The sequence below is a fragment of the Scylla paramamosain genome, unplaced genomic scaffold, assembly GCF_035594125.1.
Source record: "Scylla paramamosain isolate STU-SP2022 unplaced genomic scaffold, ASM3559412v1 Contig39, whole genome shotgun sequence".
NCBI classification, from domain to species: Eukaryota; Metazoa; Arthropoda; class Malacostraca; order Decapoda; family Portunidae; genus Scylla; species Scylla paramamosain.
In genome coordinates, this window is record NW_026973704.1 from 117,345 (window position 1) to 137,035 (window position 19,691).

The window sequence follows — 19,691 nt, forward strand, 5'->3', positions numbered from 1 at the left end:
CATTTTGTTGAAGTATACACAGTGTCCCTGCAATCGCGTATTCGTTTTAGTTTCATTTCATTAGCACGTCAATCATCCTCGGTACAGGAGCATAGAACGATCATAATAAAAAGTAGGAGAGCATTCCATGACACTATAATCAGCACAGATTGACGTGTGCATGGAACACTGAAATACGTAGCCAATAAAATGAAATAGCACTGAAAATACTTCATGCATAGCGAATAGCCTGTCGGGATTCCCAAGCGGCGATCACGTGACGGACAAAACGTTGGCTAAACTAAATTGATCTATATGGAAAACAAAGTTCGTATTTTTGTGTGTTTGTGTGTGTTTGACCACTCTCTCTCTCTCTCTCTCTCTCTCTCTCTCTCTCTCTCTCTCTCTCTCTCTCTCTCTCTCTCTCTCTCTCTCTCTCTCTCTCTCTCTCTCTCTTTTATTTTTAGGGAAAGACTAACAATTACTTTCAACACACACACACACACACACACACACACACACACACACACACACACACACACACACGTAGATTAAAAAAAGCAGCCACGTGAAACGAAAAACGGACGACAATTTATTTCATCATCTTGGCGGTTGCAACATGGACTGGGAGTTGAAAAGAAAAAATAGTCGAGGTACCTGAATTCTAGGGTAATTTAAAGTAAAAGAAGTTGGGGGAGAACGGCGAGAAGAGAGAGAGGAAGGGAAAAGAGGGAAAAAATAGAATAACAGGAAAGGAGAAAGATGACTAAAAATTAATGTGAGGAAAAGGAAAAAAAATAGGAAAGGCAGACTGTAAGAAATAAAAAGAAGAATGGATAAGTCAAGGCAGGGAGAGAAGAATATTGAATAAGAAGAGAGAAAAGTAAAAAAAATGGTAAGAACGAAACAAGTAATAATGATAGGAATGATAATAATAGTGAACGTTAAAGATGAGTAGTTTAGTAGTGGTGGTGGTGATGATAGTAGCAACAAAAAATAATGAAAACAACAATAACGATGAGAGCTATGATAATGATAAAAAGCAGGAGAGAGATTCCCTTATTTCTCGCATTCATTACAACTACGTCTTGTGCTCTGACATGAGTGCCCTCCATAGCCAGTGTTTGGACAAGTTAGCCTCGTTATGTACAAAAGCCTTTTTCAACAAAACTTCTTGACGCTACTCGACATTTTCTTCTTGTAACTCATGTGCTCCTACCGCCTCTCCAGCACTTCACAAATTTACGTAGTTTATTTGGTTGAGTTTGTGTCCTTGTCCGGGCCGGTGGAGACAATTTGGGCTTGTCTGCTTTCAGAGTGTAGTGCAGGACGCTGTGGTTTAACGAGGCGTACGCTTGTAACGTGGATACTTCACCTGACTGCCGGAGAAGCATCCTCGAGAGAGACAGAGAGGGACTTCATTCATCTTACGCTCCGAGAGAATGAGTTCGCGAGTGTTATATAAATATATAATATATTGTCTCAGCACAAGGTTAAGATGACCCAGTGATACTCAGATAGGTCATACGATCCAGGAACTGAACTTATATAACGTGGAAGACTCACCACGAGAAATTAGTGTAGTCCAATACAATGCCAAGGTAAATTGGGAGGATCGGCTTGGTACTCGAAGGCGGTGGTCACCTGCATGTAGCTATGAGGTGACGGACAGACGGTTGCATTGTCGCAGCCTCACAGCGGTGATTAAAAGTACTCCTGTAAAATGTTACTTGGCATCATCACACAGCTGTTTTCAAGGTCGCTTGCGACTCGCTCCCCCGTCCTCCCTCGCTTTAAATGATGCCACGTATCATTTTAGAGGAGTAATTTAATCACCTCAATAATGGTGCCGTGTAATGCTTTTTGGTAAATACCGTTTTTTTCTTGTTACAAGATATTGCAATAATCCACAGCCTGCAAAAAAAAAAAAATAATAATAATAATAATAATGATAATAAATAAATAAATAAATAAATAAATAAAAATAAACCATTACTAATTTGAGCAAGTGGCACCTCCGAGGCTGCGACAATGCAACCGTGTGTCCGTCACCTCATAGCTACACGCATAATACAACTGTGAGTCCCATACAATTTCATCTCTAACGGGTAAGCAAAGCCTTAAAATACATATGTGTATAGAACATTTTCTACTTAGAATTACACGTTCTTTCACCTCTTTCAGTATTTACAGAAACTCGCGTTACACCATATATATATATATATATATATATATATATATATATATATATATATATATATATATATATATATATATATATATATATATATATATATATATATATATATATATATATATGAGATGTAAAGTTTCCAGTCAGATTATAAGAAAAGGACAGACCGAGAATGTTCAGTGTAGAAGAGGTGGAGAGTTGAGTGTCACTGAAGAAAAGGGGATAGTTATCTGGAAGGTTGTGTAGAGCTTATAGATGGAGGAATAGAGTTTTTGAGGTGTTGAACAATACCAAGTTTGTTCTGCCCGTATCAGAAATTTTAGAGAGATCATAAGTCTGGCGTTTTGTGGCTTCTCTGCGTGAACTGCTTACTTCCTGAAGGGTTGGACGTCTACGAAAAGACGTGGAAAATTGCAGGGTGGTATCATTAGCATAGGAGTGGATAGGACAAGAAGTCTGGTTTAGAAGATCATTGATGAATAAAATATAAAATAAATAGGAAGAGAGGGGGTGATAGGAGAACCCTGAGGAACACCACTGTTAATAGATTTAGGAGAACAGTGACCGTCTACCACAGGCACGTGCCGTCAGTAATTACTCAGGATAGGTAGTTGGTGATAGGGGTGTGATACACAGCCTCCCGCCTCATACTACTCATACAAGCTGTATTGACATTTTATTAATTTTGCTTGCTAAACTTCCCTGAAAAGACTAGTACCAATCGGACTAGGTCATGATGTACTCATATTTCTATTCTTGCAAATGATAATATTTTTAATATGGTGCTCTAAAGGGAATTGTAGTAAATAAAAAAAAATTCCTTACCCTACATAACTGGGTGTCCACATTCGCCAGATTGCTCTCTCTCTCTCTCTCTCTCTCTCTCTCTCTCTCTCTCTCTCTCTCTCTCTCTCTCTCTCTCTCTCTCTCTCTCTCTCTCTCTCTCTCTCTCTCTCATCTTTTCTGTCTTTATCTCTTCCTGCTTTTCTTCCCTATTTGCGCATTTACTTTTATATTTACAATATAAATGTAAATGGACTAAAATTGAAAAAGAATAATATAAAAAATAAAAAATAAGCGAAACACAATGGCGTAATCACATTCCACGAAAGATGCCAAGCGATTGAGTTGGTCAGATTTACTTTTGTCATTATAACACATAAAAACAAGGTGAGGAAAAACTGTATGCAGCACGTGGAATACCTCTATTTGTAGCTTACATACTGAGATTGAAAGAGAGGGGCGAATTTTGCTTACCTAACCTCCAAAAAGAAAAAAAAAATGCACTGTATACATAATAATCAGAGCAACTTTCATAATTTTCCTAGATTACTGAACTGTTTTATTGCCTACCTAGACGGCATGTTTCTGATACATACATATGTATATAAATGCATACACACACACACACACACACATAGATACGTATATGCATACATTTATTTATTTATTTATTTATTTGTTATTTTTTTTATGTAGGAGACCCTGGCCAAGGGCAAAAAAAAAAAAAAAAAACCACTGAGATGCCAGTCCCAGAAAAAGCTCCAAACCGGTAGCAAAAAAATGAAGGATGTCTTGAAACCTCCCTCTTGAAGGAATCTAAGTCATAGGAAGGTGGAAATATAGAAGCAGGCAGGGAGTTCCAGAGTTTACCAGAGAAAGGGATGAATGATTGAAAATACTGGTTAACTCTTGCATTGGAGAGGTGGACAGAATAGGGGTGAGAGAAAGAAGAAAGTCTTGTGCAGCGAGGCCGCGGGAGGAGGGGAGGCATGCAGTTAGCAAGATCAGAAGAACAGTTAGCATGAAAATAGCGATAGAAGATACCTAGAGATGCAACATTGCGGTGGTGAGAGAGAGGCTGAAGACAGTCAGTTAGAGGAAATGAGTTGATGAGACCAAAAGCTGTTGATTCTACCCTGTCTAGAAGAGCGGTATGAGTGGAAGCCCCCCGGACATGTGAAGCATACTCCATACATGGACGGATAAGGCCCTTGTACAGAATTAGCAGCGGGGGGGGGTGAGAAAAACTGGCGGAGACGTTTCAAAACACCTAACTTCATAGAAGCTGTTTTAGCTAGAGATTAGATGTGAAGTTTCCAGTTCAGATTATAAGTAAAGGACAGACCGAGGATGTTCAGTGTAGAAGACGGGGACAGTTGAGTGTCATTGAAGAAGAGGGGATAGTTGTCTGGAAGGTTGTGTCGAGTTGATAGATGGAGGAATTGAGTTTTTGAGGCATTGAACAATACCAAGTTTGCTCTGCCCCAATCAGAAATATTAGAAAGATCAGAAGTCAAGCGTTCTGTGGCTTCCCTGCGTGAAATGTTTACCTCCTGAAGGGTTGGACGTCTATGAAAAGACGTGGAAAAGTGCAGGGTGGTATCATCAGCGTAGGACTGGATAGGACAAGAAGTTTGGTTTACAAGATCATTAATGAATAATAAGAAGAGAGTGGGTGACAGGACAGAACCCTGAGGAACACCACTGTTAATTGATTTAGGAGAACAGTGACCGTCTACCACAGCAGCAATAGAACGGTCAGAAAGGAAACTTGAGATGAAGTTACAGAGAAAAGGATAGAAACCGTAGGAGGGTAGTTTGGAAATGAAAGCTTTGTGCCAGACTCTATCAAAAGCTTTTGATATGTCCAAGGCAACAGCAAAAGTTTCACCAAAATCTCTAAAAGAGGATGACCAAGACTCAGTAAGGAAAGCCAGAAGATCACCAGTAGAGCGGCCTTGATGGAACCCATACTGGCGATCAGATAGAAGGTTGTGAAGTGATAGATGTTTAAGAATCTTCCTGTAGAGGATAGTTTAAAAAAACTTTAGATAGGCAGGAAATTAAAGCAATAGGACGGTAGTTTGAGGGATTAGAACGGTCACCCTTTTTAGGAACAGGTTGAATGTAGGCAAACTTCCAGCAAGAAGGAAAGGTTGCTCCATACATTGTCTTTACTGCTTTTTATTATGTTTTTTTTTTTTTAGTAAACAATGTTACCTACCATTATATATATGTCGGTTCTTTGTTTTTTCTCCTTTTTTTTATTGTGTCCTTTATTATTTTTTATCCTTTATTTATTTATTTATTTATTTATTTATTGTTTTTCATTTTTTTGTATTGTACTAAATATAATTATTTGTCTTAGCCTGAATATGCCTTATGTGAAAGTGAAACGTTACAAAAAATAAAGTGAAGAAAAGAAAGAACTCTAGATGATTTCCGTGCTCACACACACACACACACACACACACACACACACACTATCAAAACAATTATTTTGATATATATTCGTCATTTATATATTTCATTCCACGTTTGCCCACATGGCCAGCCAGAATGATTTATTTTTAACCTTTCTTCTTCCTCTCTCCCTCTCAAGGGAATAATACCACATCTTCCTTCCCTACATTTCTGCTAGTCCTTAGAGAAAGCACCTGCATCGCCTGTTCCTGTCGTCCTCCCTGGTCATTAGTCAAAATAACGACCGCCGTCATTGGTTCCTTCATCCCATTTCCAAGCATCTCATTGGCCATTTCTTCATCCCATGTACATTCTTCATGTACGCGTAGCTAGATCGTCAGTCTTCGGAGAGTCAGTCTTCCGAGAGTCTTCAGAGAGAGTCAGACTTGATCAGTTCACATTCAGTCCAGTTCATATCAGTTCAGAGAGGAGCACATCGGTATCGTCACGTCTGTAATCAATTGTGTCTCGATATCATGTGTGTACATTCTATCCATTATTAAATCTAGAACTTTTATAGAATGTCCTTTGCTCGCACAAATCAACAATATCAAACCACTACCCACGACCTCCACGCTACCAACAATATCAAGCTACTACGCGGTCCTCCAGAGCAGCCACCACCACACCAAGCATCATCAACAGAGACATTGATCATTTCAACGGAGCGGTAAGAAGTACATCATCAAAACAGTGTGGTCAACATCATCTGGAACACTGGTGACAACAAGTGGCCAAAATTTACGGAAACAGTGGTAGCAACGGTGTTGTGCGATCGAAGACACGAACTCTCGACTTTCTCAAAATCCAGTACATGCTGAGACAAGAGTATCATATCCCATCGCAGGCAAGTTGCGAGGCGTTGTCATTTCCTACCACGCTCAAATCGTGGGTTACCACACTCTCCACGTGCTATCTTCCCTGCCGCTTCTGCCTCTTCTCCGCTCCTGACTCATCCCCGTGGTCACACCTGTCTGCCATCACACCTGTCGCCGCCTATTCCTACTCATCACGCCGCTCCTCTTTGCTGGTTGCCGTTCATGCTTCTTCCTGAATTGTGGGTATCCCTTGGTTCCTTCTCCGAGCCACCCCCACCTCTCCCATCCGAGTACTCGAGGTCAAGCCTCATCGCCACCACCACTCCCCACCCAGCCCTTCTCAATGCCCGGACTCGCCCAAGGTCATCTTTCCAAGTTTGCTCCCAGCAGTGATCTTCCCAGTCATCAGGGGCCAGATCCACGAAACGGTTATTATCAACCTCCGGCAGCCAAATGGTATCCACGAACGCATAAGAGGTTGGTGTTGCCATGGTAGCAAGGTAGTTACACCACCTCCTGAGGTGGTGTAAGTTAACTCGCCCGAAAACTCTTATTTAAATATTTATGTGCACAAAATAACTTTTTTTTTTTTATTATTTACAAGCTTTATCACCAAGAAAGTATGGTTTTGTGATGCATAAAGTGAAATCTTGCATGGAACACTGAAAACGAAGCATGAAAAGGAAGAGGCTGATTTGCCCCACACGTGCGCGCTCCCCATTCCGCCTCGCAGCAATAAGTTTGTATTGTGATTAAGTATTGTTTTCGTCGCTTCTCCTGCATATATTGGATATTTTCTTTGCATACTTCCACGTTCGTGCCTTGAGGCGAGAAAGGCGCTTTTGGAATCGCCTTGATTCCTTGGCATTGAGTGATAATGAGCTGATGCTCAAATACCACTTCCCTAGGCAGACCTTATCCTCTTGTTTGAGGAGATGCAGTCTCAGCTGGAGAGAAGAACAAGGCAAAGCCAGGCATTACCAACTCACACCCAGGTTTTGCTGGCCCTGAGATTGTTTGCCAGTGGGTCCTTCCAAAACGTCATTGGAGACACTGCAGGTAAGATGATACTGGTGTTGCATGCTTCATTCAGCACAGGGGCTGGCTGTTGTGGAAATTGTCAGGGAGCCCTTTCCCTGACCTCATTACTGGTCTATTCTCTTACATTCTTCGCATATACCTTTAGGTACACAAAACGTAACTTTAAGGCGAGGAAGAAGTGACCCTGTTCTTCAGGGGGTTCAGGGGATGGGCGAAGGCCACCCAGAGGTTAACAGTGGTTAGGTTAGTCACCGTACACTTTTATATGAAACATTACCTAATCTAACGTAACCACGGGGGCTAGACCCACCCTTAAGGACACTAATATAAGTTAGCATAACTTCTGGAACACCCCTAAAGGATGGGGACACATCTCCCCCAACCTTATACTATATTTTCAGGTTTATCAAGAGGTATATGCGAAAGAATGGAAGAGGATAGACGTGTAATAAGGACAAGAGGGGACTCTAAACAATTACTATTTTTTTTTTTTTTTTACAAATTGCACAATATCCCATTAATAACTTTTGTAGGTGAATAAACTGATGTTCAGTATGGTGAATAATATTTAAGTGTGGCTGACTTTCAAGGGTAAAAGGCATAAAAGTCAATCTACTGCATGCCACGGTTTATAAAGTTGTAATCCAGTGTTAGGAATATGTCAAGATTAGTTCCTAGTGTCAAAATATGTGAATGTATAATTAATAAGGAGGGATGAGGGATGATGCTAACCTTACCAAACGTGCCATCAAGTACACCTGGGTGTACTTGAACGGTGCACTACATAATAGAGGGATCATTGAATTTATGTTGCTGATTTTTTTTTTTTTTTTTTTTTTTTTTTTTTTTTTTTTGCTTACAGCAGAAAGATGTATCTTATCTAAAATAAATAAAATGAAAACTAATGGCTTATAATCTGCTTTCAGGACTTACGCAAGCGTCAGCAGGGTCTTCGAGTGTGTGTGCATTGTGTTGAGTGATAAGTCGGTGCAGGAAATCAAGATGCCTTCAACACACCTTGATCAAAGGAGAACTGCACAGCATTTCTTCAGGATCGAAAATTTCTTAAGAGTTATTGGGACCATTGATGGTAAGATTAACAATAATATATTTTGTTTAAAATTTATTGCTATTGTTATAATCTATCACTTCATCGGTGTTTACTTTGAGTGAAAGGTATCTCACAGCCTCAAGTTCTTGTTAAGCATTAAAAAGTTTTCATATCTTATGTATATTGTGTGCATATCCAGTGCAGGGATGCTATATATATATATATATATATATATATATATATATATATATATATATATATATATATATATATATATATATATATATATATATATATATATATATATATATATATATATATATATATATATATATATATATATATATATATATATATATATATATATATATATATATATATATATATATGTAGCTACTGTGTATCATGATCATCCAATACATTCTTTTGTGTGCACAGGCACCCACATTGCCATCAAGGCCCGAAGAGTGGACGAGGCCCTTTACTTTAACTGGAAAAGCTATCACTCCCTCTGAAAATCCAACTTGTTTGTGATGTGAATGGAGTGATCCTCAGCTACTGCTTCAGATTCCCAGGTATATAGTATTATTGCATTACATGTTTACCCAACCATGTATTTTATTGATTTTCATGTGACTGCAATTGGTTACTGGTATTACATAAGAAAACAGTGTGACAAACCTTGACATTAGTTATAGAAGGAGGCAGTAGACACCTGCCAAAACGATAATTACTCCCAGTGAGGTCTAAAGCACTATTCAGGGTGTGCTGTGAACTTATCATTAAACCCAGCTGTGACCTCACTGAACATTTCCCTTTGTGTCTCACAACACAAGGAGGCAGTCACAGCCTGCCCTCTAAAGACAACTCTCTTCCTCCACACAAAACTACAAGCACCTAAAAACACACACACCCTTCACTCAAAAATTTCAAAATCATCATGGCGATTCCTACACCAGCCTCCGAGTCCCCATCTGGGGAGGGGACCATAAATGTGCCTAGGTCGGACTGCCTTTCTGTCAATGACCTTAAGTGTCTTGACACCCCCCTCAACGTTCTCTTCATTAACTTCTGCAACATTCACAGTCTAAGATCTAATTTTCAATCTGTAGAACACCACCTCTCCTCTTCTAAACCTCATCTTCTTTTCCTCCCTGAAAATCAGGTGTCTGAGACAACTGACAGTAGCCCCTTTTCTGTTCCCTCCTACTTTCTCTATCCTCATTTTCGATCCAAAGCTGGATGTTGCCTTTATGTGTGCAATGACTTAACATGCTTTTGTGCCCACGCTCTTGAATCTTCCGAGTTTTCCACCATCTGGCTACGACTACAGAGTCACTCTCAAACAAAATTTATCTATGCTGTATATCTCTCACCTAACTCCTCTGACTATAAGAAATTCTTTGACTACTTAACTTCCAAAGTGGAGCACATTCTGACCCTCTTCCCTTTTGCAGAGATCTCCATTCTTGGAGACTTTCATGGACTTTCCCCAATCACTGTTCACCTCAGCCCCCTTGTGTCAGCACTAGAGGCCATCCATACAATTAATACAACAGACCTGCTCATCTCAGCCACTACTGTCAGCACTAGAGGCCATCCATACAAATTAATGCAACAGACTTGTACACCTCAGCCACTTCTATCAGCACTAGAGGCCGTCCATACAATTAATGCAACAGACTTGTTCATCTCAGCCACTTCTGTCAGCACTAGAAGCCATCCATACAATTAATGCAACAGACTTGTACACCTCGGCCACTGCTGTCAGCACTAGAGGCCATCCATACAAATTAATGCAACAGACTTGTACACCTCAGCCACTACTGTCAGCACTAGAGGCCATCCATACAAATTAATGCAACAGACTTGTACACCTCGGCCACTGCTGTCAGCACTAGAGGCCGTCCATACAGTTAATGCAGCAGACCTGTTCATCTGAGCCACTTCTGTCAGCATTCCTTATAGTTGTTGTGATGCCAGACACACATTTTTCTCAGAGTGATGAAAATCTGGAATTTTCTTGCTAACAGTGTGCCTGAATCTAATTCTGTTGATGGTTTTAGGTACAGTTTGTCCAACTTCTCAGGTGTACATCTGTTTGATTCTTGCTGGTGACATATACGCTGTGCTGCTAGTCAGATTTATTATTTATCTTGGGCTGATGGCACACTTGCCAGGCAGTTAGATAAGCATGTACAGACTTTGGTGTCTTTTTGATAGTGCTGGTGAGCTGACCCTGAACTGGCCCTGAAGGGGTTCTCTCTTGTGAGACCAGCCAGGTAAAAAATATGTTGAAATGTAGCCACATTTACTATTGTGAAGTATTTACTATTCTTTTCATTTCTTCTCTGTTCACAGGTGCTCTGGAAAATCAATTCAAGGCTAATTATTATTTTTTCTTTATTCATTATCCACAGTTGCCTTGGAAAGTGCATTCCTGGCTGAGTGTGGTGCGTGTGCCTGCTACTCGTGTGGTGGTGCTGCTGCTGCGTGAAGCCTCTGCCGTGGGAACCCACCACAAATAGCTAATGGATTCTGTATGACGGGATCAGCAGCAGACAGAATTGCAGTGATGTATTAACATGCCTAGGTTTGGTCCTAAAGGATTGATTTGATGTTGTATTTACTACTCATTTGTCTGTAGTCTATATAGTTTTACTACTACTGGAGTAGTAGTAAAACTGGGGCTTTTTATTCTTTTTTTATTCAAAATTTTTGTTGCCCCTGGCCAGTGGCCCTCTTACAGGAGAAAAGTAGTAGTAGTAATATTTATTTTTGTATGTGTTTGTGTCTATTATAGTATACTGCACTGTAGGAAAAGTTTTGTGAGGAACATGTGTTAATCTTGATAGTCACTGGTTTGAACCTGAAGCACAACTTTCCAGAAACAAGACCTTGCATTTAGTATACAACAAACTAACTTACCAGCTTCCTGTGTTAGCTTAATTCTATCTTGTTCGTATTCTTAATGCTTTGCTTTCTCATTAAAAAAACATTTTCAAAGGCCATACAGATGATCACCAAAATTCTCATGGGGCATTTTCTTTTTCTCTTGCAAAATCCTTGCTTTGTCACTCATGAAAATGCCCCTGGAGACCACAACAACACCACCTGAGTAAAGATAAAGGTGAAAATAATGATAGTGGTTGTGGCAGTGGTGGTGGTGGTGGTGGTGGTGGTGGTGGCGGCTCTGAGGAGAATTAAGTACTAATATCAGAAGGATGTGGTTTTCATGTTGCAGAAGAAACCAGATGGAAAAAAAGTGTGTGTGTGTGGGAGAGAGAGAGAGAGAGAGAGAGAGAGAGAGAGAGAGAGAGAGAGAGAGAGAGAGAGAGAGAGAGAGAGAGAGTGGCTGGGTTAGGGAGAGAGAAGAGAAAGAGGTAAGTGGAGATATGGAGACAAGGGAGAAGGAAGGAAAAGCAGAGGAGTTATGGGAGAGATGGAAGAAAGGGAGGAGGAGGGAGGGAGGGTAGATGAGCAGTATGTAAGTGAGTGTGAGTGGAGTCAGCATATAAAAGGGAGAGAAATGAATACTCTAAGGAGGGAAGAAATAAAGAATTCATGAAAAGACATTATAGACATGTAAGGATGAACCAAGGATGTTCTATAGAATGGTAAAATGAAGAATAAGAATGGGTTCAACAAACTGAAAATAAATGGCAAACATGTTGAAGAAGAAGCACAAATTGCAGAGGTTTTGAATGACTTCTTTCAGTGTCTTCACTGGAGAGGGAACATTTGGTAGACTGGTGACGGCAGATGTGAAAGTAGAAGAGTGAGTGAGATTGAGGTAACAGTGGATGAGGTAAGAATAATGATGGAAGACTTGGATGTGAGGAAGGCACAGGGACCTGATGGAGTGTCTGATTGGGTGGTGAAGGAATGCAGAGATCAACCTGCACACATGATTTACAAACTCATCATAACTTCATTAAGGGAAGGAGTGGTGCCCAACATTGGGAAAAAAGCAGGTATAGTCCCCATATATAAGAGTGGAAGCAAAGAAGAACCATTTAATTATAGACCAGCATCATTAACAAGTGTAGTGGCAAAATTGGGCCAAAGAATAGTGAAACAAAGATGGAGTGAATATCTGGAAAAGAGAGAAATATTAATAGACAGACAATTCAGATTTAGGAAAGGAAGGTCATGTATAACAAATTTAAGATGCTTCTAATCCAGTCATAGATATGGTACAAGAAAGAGAGGGATGGGCAGATTGTGTTTATTTTGATAAGGTGCCCCACAGCAGACTGTTGTGGAAATGAGAAATGTCTGGTGGGCTGAGAGGAGCACTCCTACATTGGATCAGTGACTTTCTGAGAGGAAGGGAAATGAGAACAGTGGTCAAAGATAAAAAGTCATCATGGAGAGAGGTAATTAGTGGTGTTCTGCAGGGTTCAGTACTACCACCAGTCATGTTTGCTACCTGTGTGAATGATGTGATGGAAGGGGTGAATAGTTACATGAGTCTATTTGCTGATGATGCAAAATTGATGGGAAAAGTGGAGAGGACAGAGGATTGTGAAGCTCTACAGGGAGATCTGAATGTGATTTGGGATTGGAGTGACACTTGGAAAATGGAGTTTAACATAAAAAGATGAGGAGTGTTGAAGTTTGGGCATAATTGTGTGATGCCAGTCTTCAGTTATAAATTGGGTAATGAGGAAATAAAAGTGAAGAGTGAAGAGAAAGACCTTGGAATTACTGTCACTGATAAGTTGTCCTCAGAGGTACATGTAAGAAGAAAGACAGGGGAAACATATAATCTGGTGAGAAACATAAGAACAACATTCAACTACCTGGATGAAGAGATGATTAGGGATGTAACTGACAATGATAAGACCTAGTTTGAAATATGCAGCAGCGATGTGGTCTCCCAGCACTAAAAGGGACATAAAGAAATTAGAAAGAATACAATGAGCAGCGACAAAGTTGCCTCTGACCCTATCAGACTTATCATATGAAGAGAGACTAAAACTAAACCTACCCACCCTTGGAAGAGAGAAGAGAGAGAGGTGATCTGATGGCCTTATATTGGATTTTGTTGGACAGTGAAAAATTGGACCAGAGTAATTTGGTGGTGAGAGACTAGAAGCACGAGAGGGCATGAGAAGATGAAGAAGAAGGGTGTGTGTAGGAGGATATTAAGAAGAACAGTTTCCTGCAAAGTACTGCAGAAATCTGGAAACACACACACACACACACACACACACACACACACACACACACACACACACACACACACACACACACACACACACACACACACACACACACACACACACACACACACACACACACACACACACTTAAAAACATCTGAAAATTTTTACTATAATCTTGTAAATTTGTTCATAATTGTATGACTTCTTTTATGTCATCTCTTATGTGACCTGTTATGACCTCTCAGGTACAGACTTGGGGGCATCCATTATTGGCAGAAGCCCCAGTGTGCTGAGTGACGGGGCGGCATGACCTTGCACATCAGAGGGTCAGGTCAATGTGTGCATTGTGCATATTGTGCCTTAGTGGCCTGTCACCTTTCTCTCTCTCTCTCTCTCTCTCTCTCTCTCTCTCTCTCTCTCTCTCTCTCTCTCTCTCTCTCTCTCTCTCTCTCTCTCTCTCTCTCTCTCTCTCTCTCTCTCTCTCTCTCTCTCTCTCTCTCTCTCTCTCTCTCTCTCACTCACACACACACACACACACACACACACACACACACACACACACACACACACACACACACACACACACACACACACACACACACACACACACACACACACAGAAGATGTTGAAATGGGAGAAGGAATGGCAGAAGTAATTATAATTCAAACAGAGGGAGGGTAGTTTGGAAATCAAAGCTTTGTGCCAGACTCTATCAAAAGCTTTTGATATGTCCAAGGCAACAGCAAAAGTTTCACCAAAATCTCTAAAAGAGGATGACCAAGACTCAGTAAGGAAAGCCAGAAGATCACCAGTAGAGCGGCCTTGACGGAACCCATACTGGCGATCAGATAGAAGGTTGTGAAGTGATAGATGTTTAAGGATCTTTCTGTTGAGGATAGATTCAAAAACTTTAGATAGGCAGGAAATTAAAGCAATAGGACGGTAGTTTGAGGGATTAGAACGGTCACCCTTTTTAGGAACAGGTTGAATGTTGGCAAATTTCCAGCAAGAAGGAAAGGTAGATGTTGACAGACAGAGCTGAAAGAGTTTGACTAGGCAAGGTGCAAGCACGGAGGCACAGTTTTGGAGAACAATACGAGGGACCCCATCAGGTCCATAAGTCTTCTGAGGGTTTAGGCCAGCGAGGGCATGGAAAACATCATTGTGAAGAATTTTAATACGTGGTATGAAGTAGTCAGAGGGTGGAGGAGAGGGAGGAACAAGCCCAGAATTGTCCAAGGTAGAGTTTTTAGCAAAGGTTTGAGTGAAGAGTTCAGCTTTAGAAATAGATGTGATAGCAGTGGTGCCATCTGGTTGAAATAGAGGAGGGAAAGAAGAAGAAGCAAAGTTATTGGAGATATTTATGGCTAGATGCCAGAAATCACGAGGGGAGTTAGATCTTGAAAGGTTTTGACATTTTCTGTTAATGAAGGAGTTTTTGGCTAGTTGGAGAACAGAATTGGCATGGTTCCGGGTAGAAATATAAAGTGCATGAGATTCTGGTGATGGAAGGCTTAAGTACCTTTTGTGGGCCACCTCTCTATCATGTATAGCACGAGAACAAGCTGTGTTAAACCAAGGTTTAGAAGGTTTAGGACGAGAAAAAGAGTGAGGAATGTACGCCTCCAGGCCAGACACTATCACCTCTGTTAGGCGCTCAGCACACAAAGACAGGTCTCTGACATGGAAGCAGTAGTCATTCCAAGGAAAATCAGCAAAATACCTCCTCAGGTCCCCCCAACTAGCAGTGGCAAAATGCCAGAGGCACCTTCGCTTAGGGGGATCCTAAGGAGGGATTGGAGCGATAGGACAAAATAAAGATATGAGATTGTGATCGGAGGAGCCCAACGGAGAAGAAACGGTGACAGCATAAGCAGAAGGATTAGAGGTCAGGAAAAGGTCAAGAATGTTGGGCGTATCTCCAAGACGGTCAGGAATACGAGTAGGGTGTTGCACCAATTGCTCTAGGTTATGGAGGATAGCAAAGTTGTAGGCTAGTTCACCAGGATGGTCAGTGAAGGGAGAGGAAAGCCAAAGCTGGTGGTGAACACTGAAGTCTCCAAGAATGGAGATCTCTGCAATAGGGAAGATGGTCAGAATGTGCTCCACTTTGGAAGTTAAGTAGTCAAAGAATTTCTTATAGTCAGAGGAGTTAGGTGAGAGGTATACAGCACAGATAAATTTAGTACGAGAGTGACTCCGTAGTCGTAGCCAGATGGTGGAAAACTCAGAAGATTCAAGAGCGTGGGCACAAGAGCAGGTTAAGTCATTGTGCACATAAATGCAGCATCCAGCTTTGGATCGAAAATGAGGATAGAGAAAGTAGGAGGGAACAGAAAAGGGGCTACTGTCAGTTGCCTCAGACACCTGAGTTTCAGTGAGGAAAAGAAGATGAGGTTTAGAAGAGGAGAGGTGGTGTTCTACAGATTGAAAATTAGATCTTAGACCGCGAATGTTGCAGAGGTTAACAAAGAAAAAGTTGAGGGGGGTGTCAAGACACTTAGGGTCATCAACAGAAAGGCAGTCCGACCTGGGGACATTTATGGTCCCCTCCCCAGATGGGGACTCCGAGGCTGGTGTAGGAGTCGCCATTGTGATTTTAAAATTTTTGAGTGAAGGGTGTGTGTGTTATTAGATGCTTGTAGTTTTGTGTGGAGGAAGAGAGTTGTCTTTAGAGGGCAGGCTGTGACTGCCCCCTTGTGTTGTGAGTTACAAAGGGAAACGTTCAGTGAGGTCACAGCTGGGTTTAATGATAAGTTCACAGCACCCCGTGAACAGTGCTGCACACCTCACTGGGAGTAATTATCGTTTCGGAAGGTGTCTACTGCCTCCTCCTTGGAAAGCAGTAGGGAGTTTGGGAAGGCAATGGGGGATTTGGCAAGCCAATGGAGAGTTTGGGAAGGCAGTGGGGAGTTTGGGGAGGCAGTGGTAAGTTTGGGAAGGCACTGGGAGTTGACTGGAGTTTTTAAGACAGACAGACACAGAGAGAGAGAGAGAGAGAGAGAGAGAGAGAGAGAGAGAGAGAGATTATAAATAAAGATATGCACAGAAGCTGATAAACGGGCAACAATGCATAAGGAGACTCCACAACAACATATCAAGTATTATATCCATGAACAGCACCCACCTACATTCACTAACCAGGCTGATCTGTACTGTACTTCTGTGTATGGCAATGAACTGCAGTAAATATGAACCAGTATTTTTTTCTGTCATTCTTGTTCTCTTTTACCTCAGGCAGTGCAGTGCAGACTCCAAGGCTCCCCGAGTGTACAGCATTGTTGTGTGTGTGGATGGGGTGTCTGTGCCAGACTCCTCACACTCTGTATTGGTAGGTTGGGAGAGAGAGAGAGAGAGAGAGAGAGAGAGAGAGAGAGAGAGAGAATCATTACCTGTACATTTGAGTCACATGTATATTTTAGCTATATAAAGTGATTAAGTCCGTGTGTGTGTGTGTGTGTGAACCATTTCCTCACTGACACAAGCCCCTCCAGAGACATTTTTCCTTCATTCAAATAAGCCATAGTAATTTCATTTCACTAAGCTAAAATAAAAATAGTAAAACATGAATTAATCTGCATCCATTCCTTTGAACTTTAAGTGGTATGTGTCCTTTGAAAATACCATTAACTTGTATCTTTTTATTCAGCTTGGGTAGCTACAACAGCCAGATTTGTACACCAACTCTCTCCTTCTCTCATCTCTTTCTCTCTCAGCATTCGTCTCCCCACTTACCTCTTCTCTTCCTCCTCTCATCCTTCTCTCTCTCATCATTCTGACCTTCATTTATTTTTGTCTATGCATGTTTTCTCATATTTGCATGCACTAACTCATTCTCTCATCTCTTTCACTATTCTTCTCTCCATTTATTTCTGTTCTTGCATGCTCTCATTCTCTCTCTCTCTCTCTCTCTCTCTCTCTCTCTCTCTCTCTCTCTCTCTCTCTCTCTCTCTCTCTCTCTCTCTCTCTCTCTCTCTCTCTCTCTCTCTCTCTCTCTCTCTCTCTCTCTCTCTCTAGCACTCTATTCCCTTCTTCCATTCATTAGAGGTCATCCCCTTACACCCACAGCATGTATTGCACTCATACACATCTCCTCCTCCCTTTCTCTCCCAGTTCTACATGTTTCTCTCATGCCTCATCTCATCTCCTCATCTCCTCATCCTCCTGTGTCACTCTCTCCTTAGTATCGCTGGGCAAGGTCACCTACTATTGAGACAGTAGCTCTTCTTTGGTCACTGCCAGGCTCTCTTTTGGATCTTCATGGCAGTTTCCACAACAGCAAACACTGCAAGCTTGACCACACTGATCTTGTCTCCAGTGAAGCTAAGAGTTGGAATGTTTTTACCAAGTATGTGTTGTGTTGTGGAGTTTTTAGTTTAGTTTTAATCACTGTTCTTCCTTAATCTGTTACTGGAATCATGAAAACACCCTTGCAAACCATAACAACATCTGCTAAAACCTGTTAAAGTATAATTAACCCTTTTAAACCATTACTTGAATCACAGAAACATCCTTGCAAACCCTGACAACATCCACTGAAACTTGTTAAACTGTCACTAGCATTATTAAACCATTACTTGATCGTAAAAACACCCTTGAAAACCCTGGTAACATCCATTAAAGTCTGTTAAACTATTACTAACCTTATTAAACCATTACTTGAATCATGAAAATGCCCTTGAAAACCCTGATAACATCCACTAAAGCCTTTTAAATTACCACTCCAATCAGGGGAGCTCCAAACACTATTAGAGCCTGTTAATAAAGAAAAGGCACTGGGATATTGGGGAACGCACATTTCAAGCTGTAGCCTTACCTCACATCCTTAACTCTCATAACAGGGCCTTTGTTGGAGGCGTCCCCTGTGATATAGTGGACGACAACCTGGAGCTCTGTGACACACTGACAAGGGAGAAGGTTACTTGTCGCTCCAAGGCTAAGCTGGTCGGCCCCATGAATGTCACTGTCTGCATTACCGGAAGAGGCGCGTCTGAAGTGACCAAGATAGGAAGGTACGTGGACAGGCTGTACCAGTTCCTCACATATGCTGGTGTGTACATATAGTGTGCCTGCACGTGTATGCATGTGAATCTAGTCTTACCTTATGTTACCTAAACCAGTGTAACCTGACTTTATCCTGACTACTGGAAATAACTGTATAGGAATTAAGCTTGTAATGCCCTGTGTTTTAGCAGTAGATTGTTGTGTTTTTCTTAGTTTTCACAGGGTGTCCTGCAAGTTTAGGTACACACTTTAGGTGTGATAGTTCAAGTAATTCTAAGTTGAAAATACTCTATACACATATGCTGTGTTTTGTTTTATTTTGTGAGAAATTAATGTGTAGCTAAGTTGTGAGTTGTGGGAGCTGCTTGCCTGGGTGTGCCTCCGCCTCCTTCTTCCCCTCCTTGGCTCGCTACGTACTCGCGTGATGCTGTGTAGCATTAAGTGATAAATTTTTGTGTACATTGTATGCAGTCAAATCCTTACAGGAAATAGCAAATAACAGATTAAATTTTTGTATGTGCCAGTGAAGAAAATGTGCAGGTAACACAGCAATACAGCAGTTATTCAGTGCCACTTTTTAAAACACACATGGCAGTTCACTGCAAATGTCATCCCCTTTGACAGTTATGATCTTGACATTTAAATGGCAAGCCTTGTCAATCAAGTGATAGCCAAAGTGCATCTTTTTGCTCCTGTCATTCCTTATCTGCTCTGCAGCTTCCTTAATGCTGTGAATCAACTCCTCTCTGTAACGTGATTTGTTCTTGTACACCAAGGATTTCATGAGTCCCCAAAGGAAAGAAATCCGTTGGTGTTAGGTGAAGGGATCTTGCTGGCTATTCCTGTGGGCCTCCACCACCTATCCATCATCAGGAGACTGATCCCAGGGAAGCCACTCCCACAATACACAACTTACAGGTTAATTTCTCACAAAATAAAGCAAACAGCATGTGTGTGTATAGAGTATTTTTGACTTAGGATTAGTTGAACTATCATATCCTAAGGTATGTACCTTAATTCATGGTACACCCTGTATTGTTAGTACACACACACACACACACACACACACACACACACACACACACACACACACACACACACACACACACACACACACACACACACACACACTGTGCTGCCCAGCTAATTGGACACATCCACAGCAGCTCTAAGGAGTTACCTAAGT

General features: G+C 41.2%; 1 protein-coding gene across 3 annotated transcripts in view; it reads left to right on the top strand.

The window, feature by feature from the left end:
- The first annotated feature begins 5,427 nt into the window (after positions 1 to 5,427).
- The window catches only part of LOC135097995 (uncharacterized), a 34,343-nt gene continuing 20,079 nt past the window's right edge, over positions 5,428 to 19,691 (top strand). For 2 of the 3 annotated variants that reach the window (XM_064000177.1, XM_064000178.1), the window contains exons 1-3: positions 15,792 to 16,832; positions 17,686 to 17,849; positions 18,343 to 18,513. In XM_064000177.1, coding sequence (XP_063856247.1) covers positions 16,614 to 16,832; positions 17,686 to 17,849; positions 18,343 to 18,513 — 554 coding nt within the window. In that variant the 5' untranslated portion in view covers positions 15,792 to 16,613. Of the gene's footprint in view, positions 7,297 to 8,204; positions 8,369 to 8,767; positions 8,905 to 10,749; positions 10,923 to 15,791; positions 16,833 to 17,685; positions 17,850 to 18,342; positions 18,514 to 19,691 lie in introns of those variants that run through there. The other variant, XM_064000179.1, reaches the window with a different exon arrangement.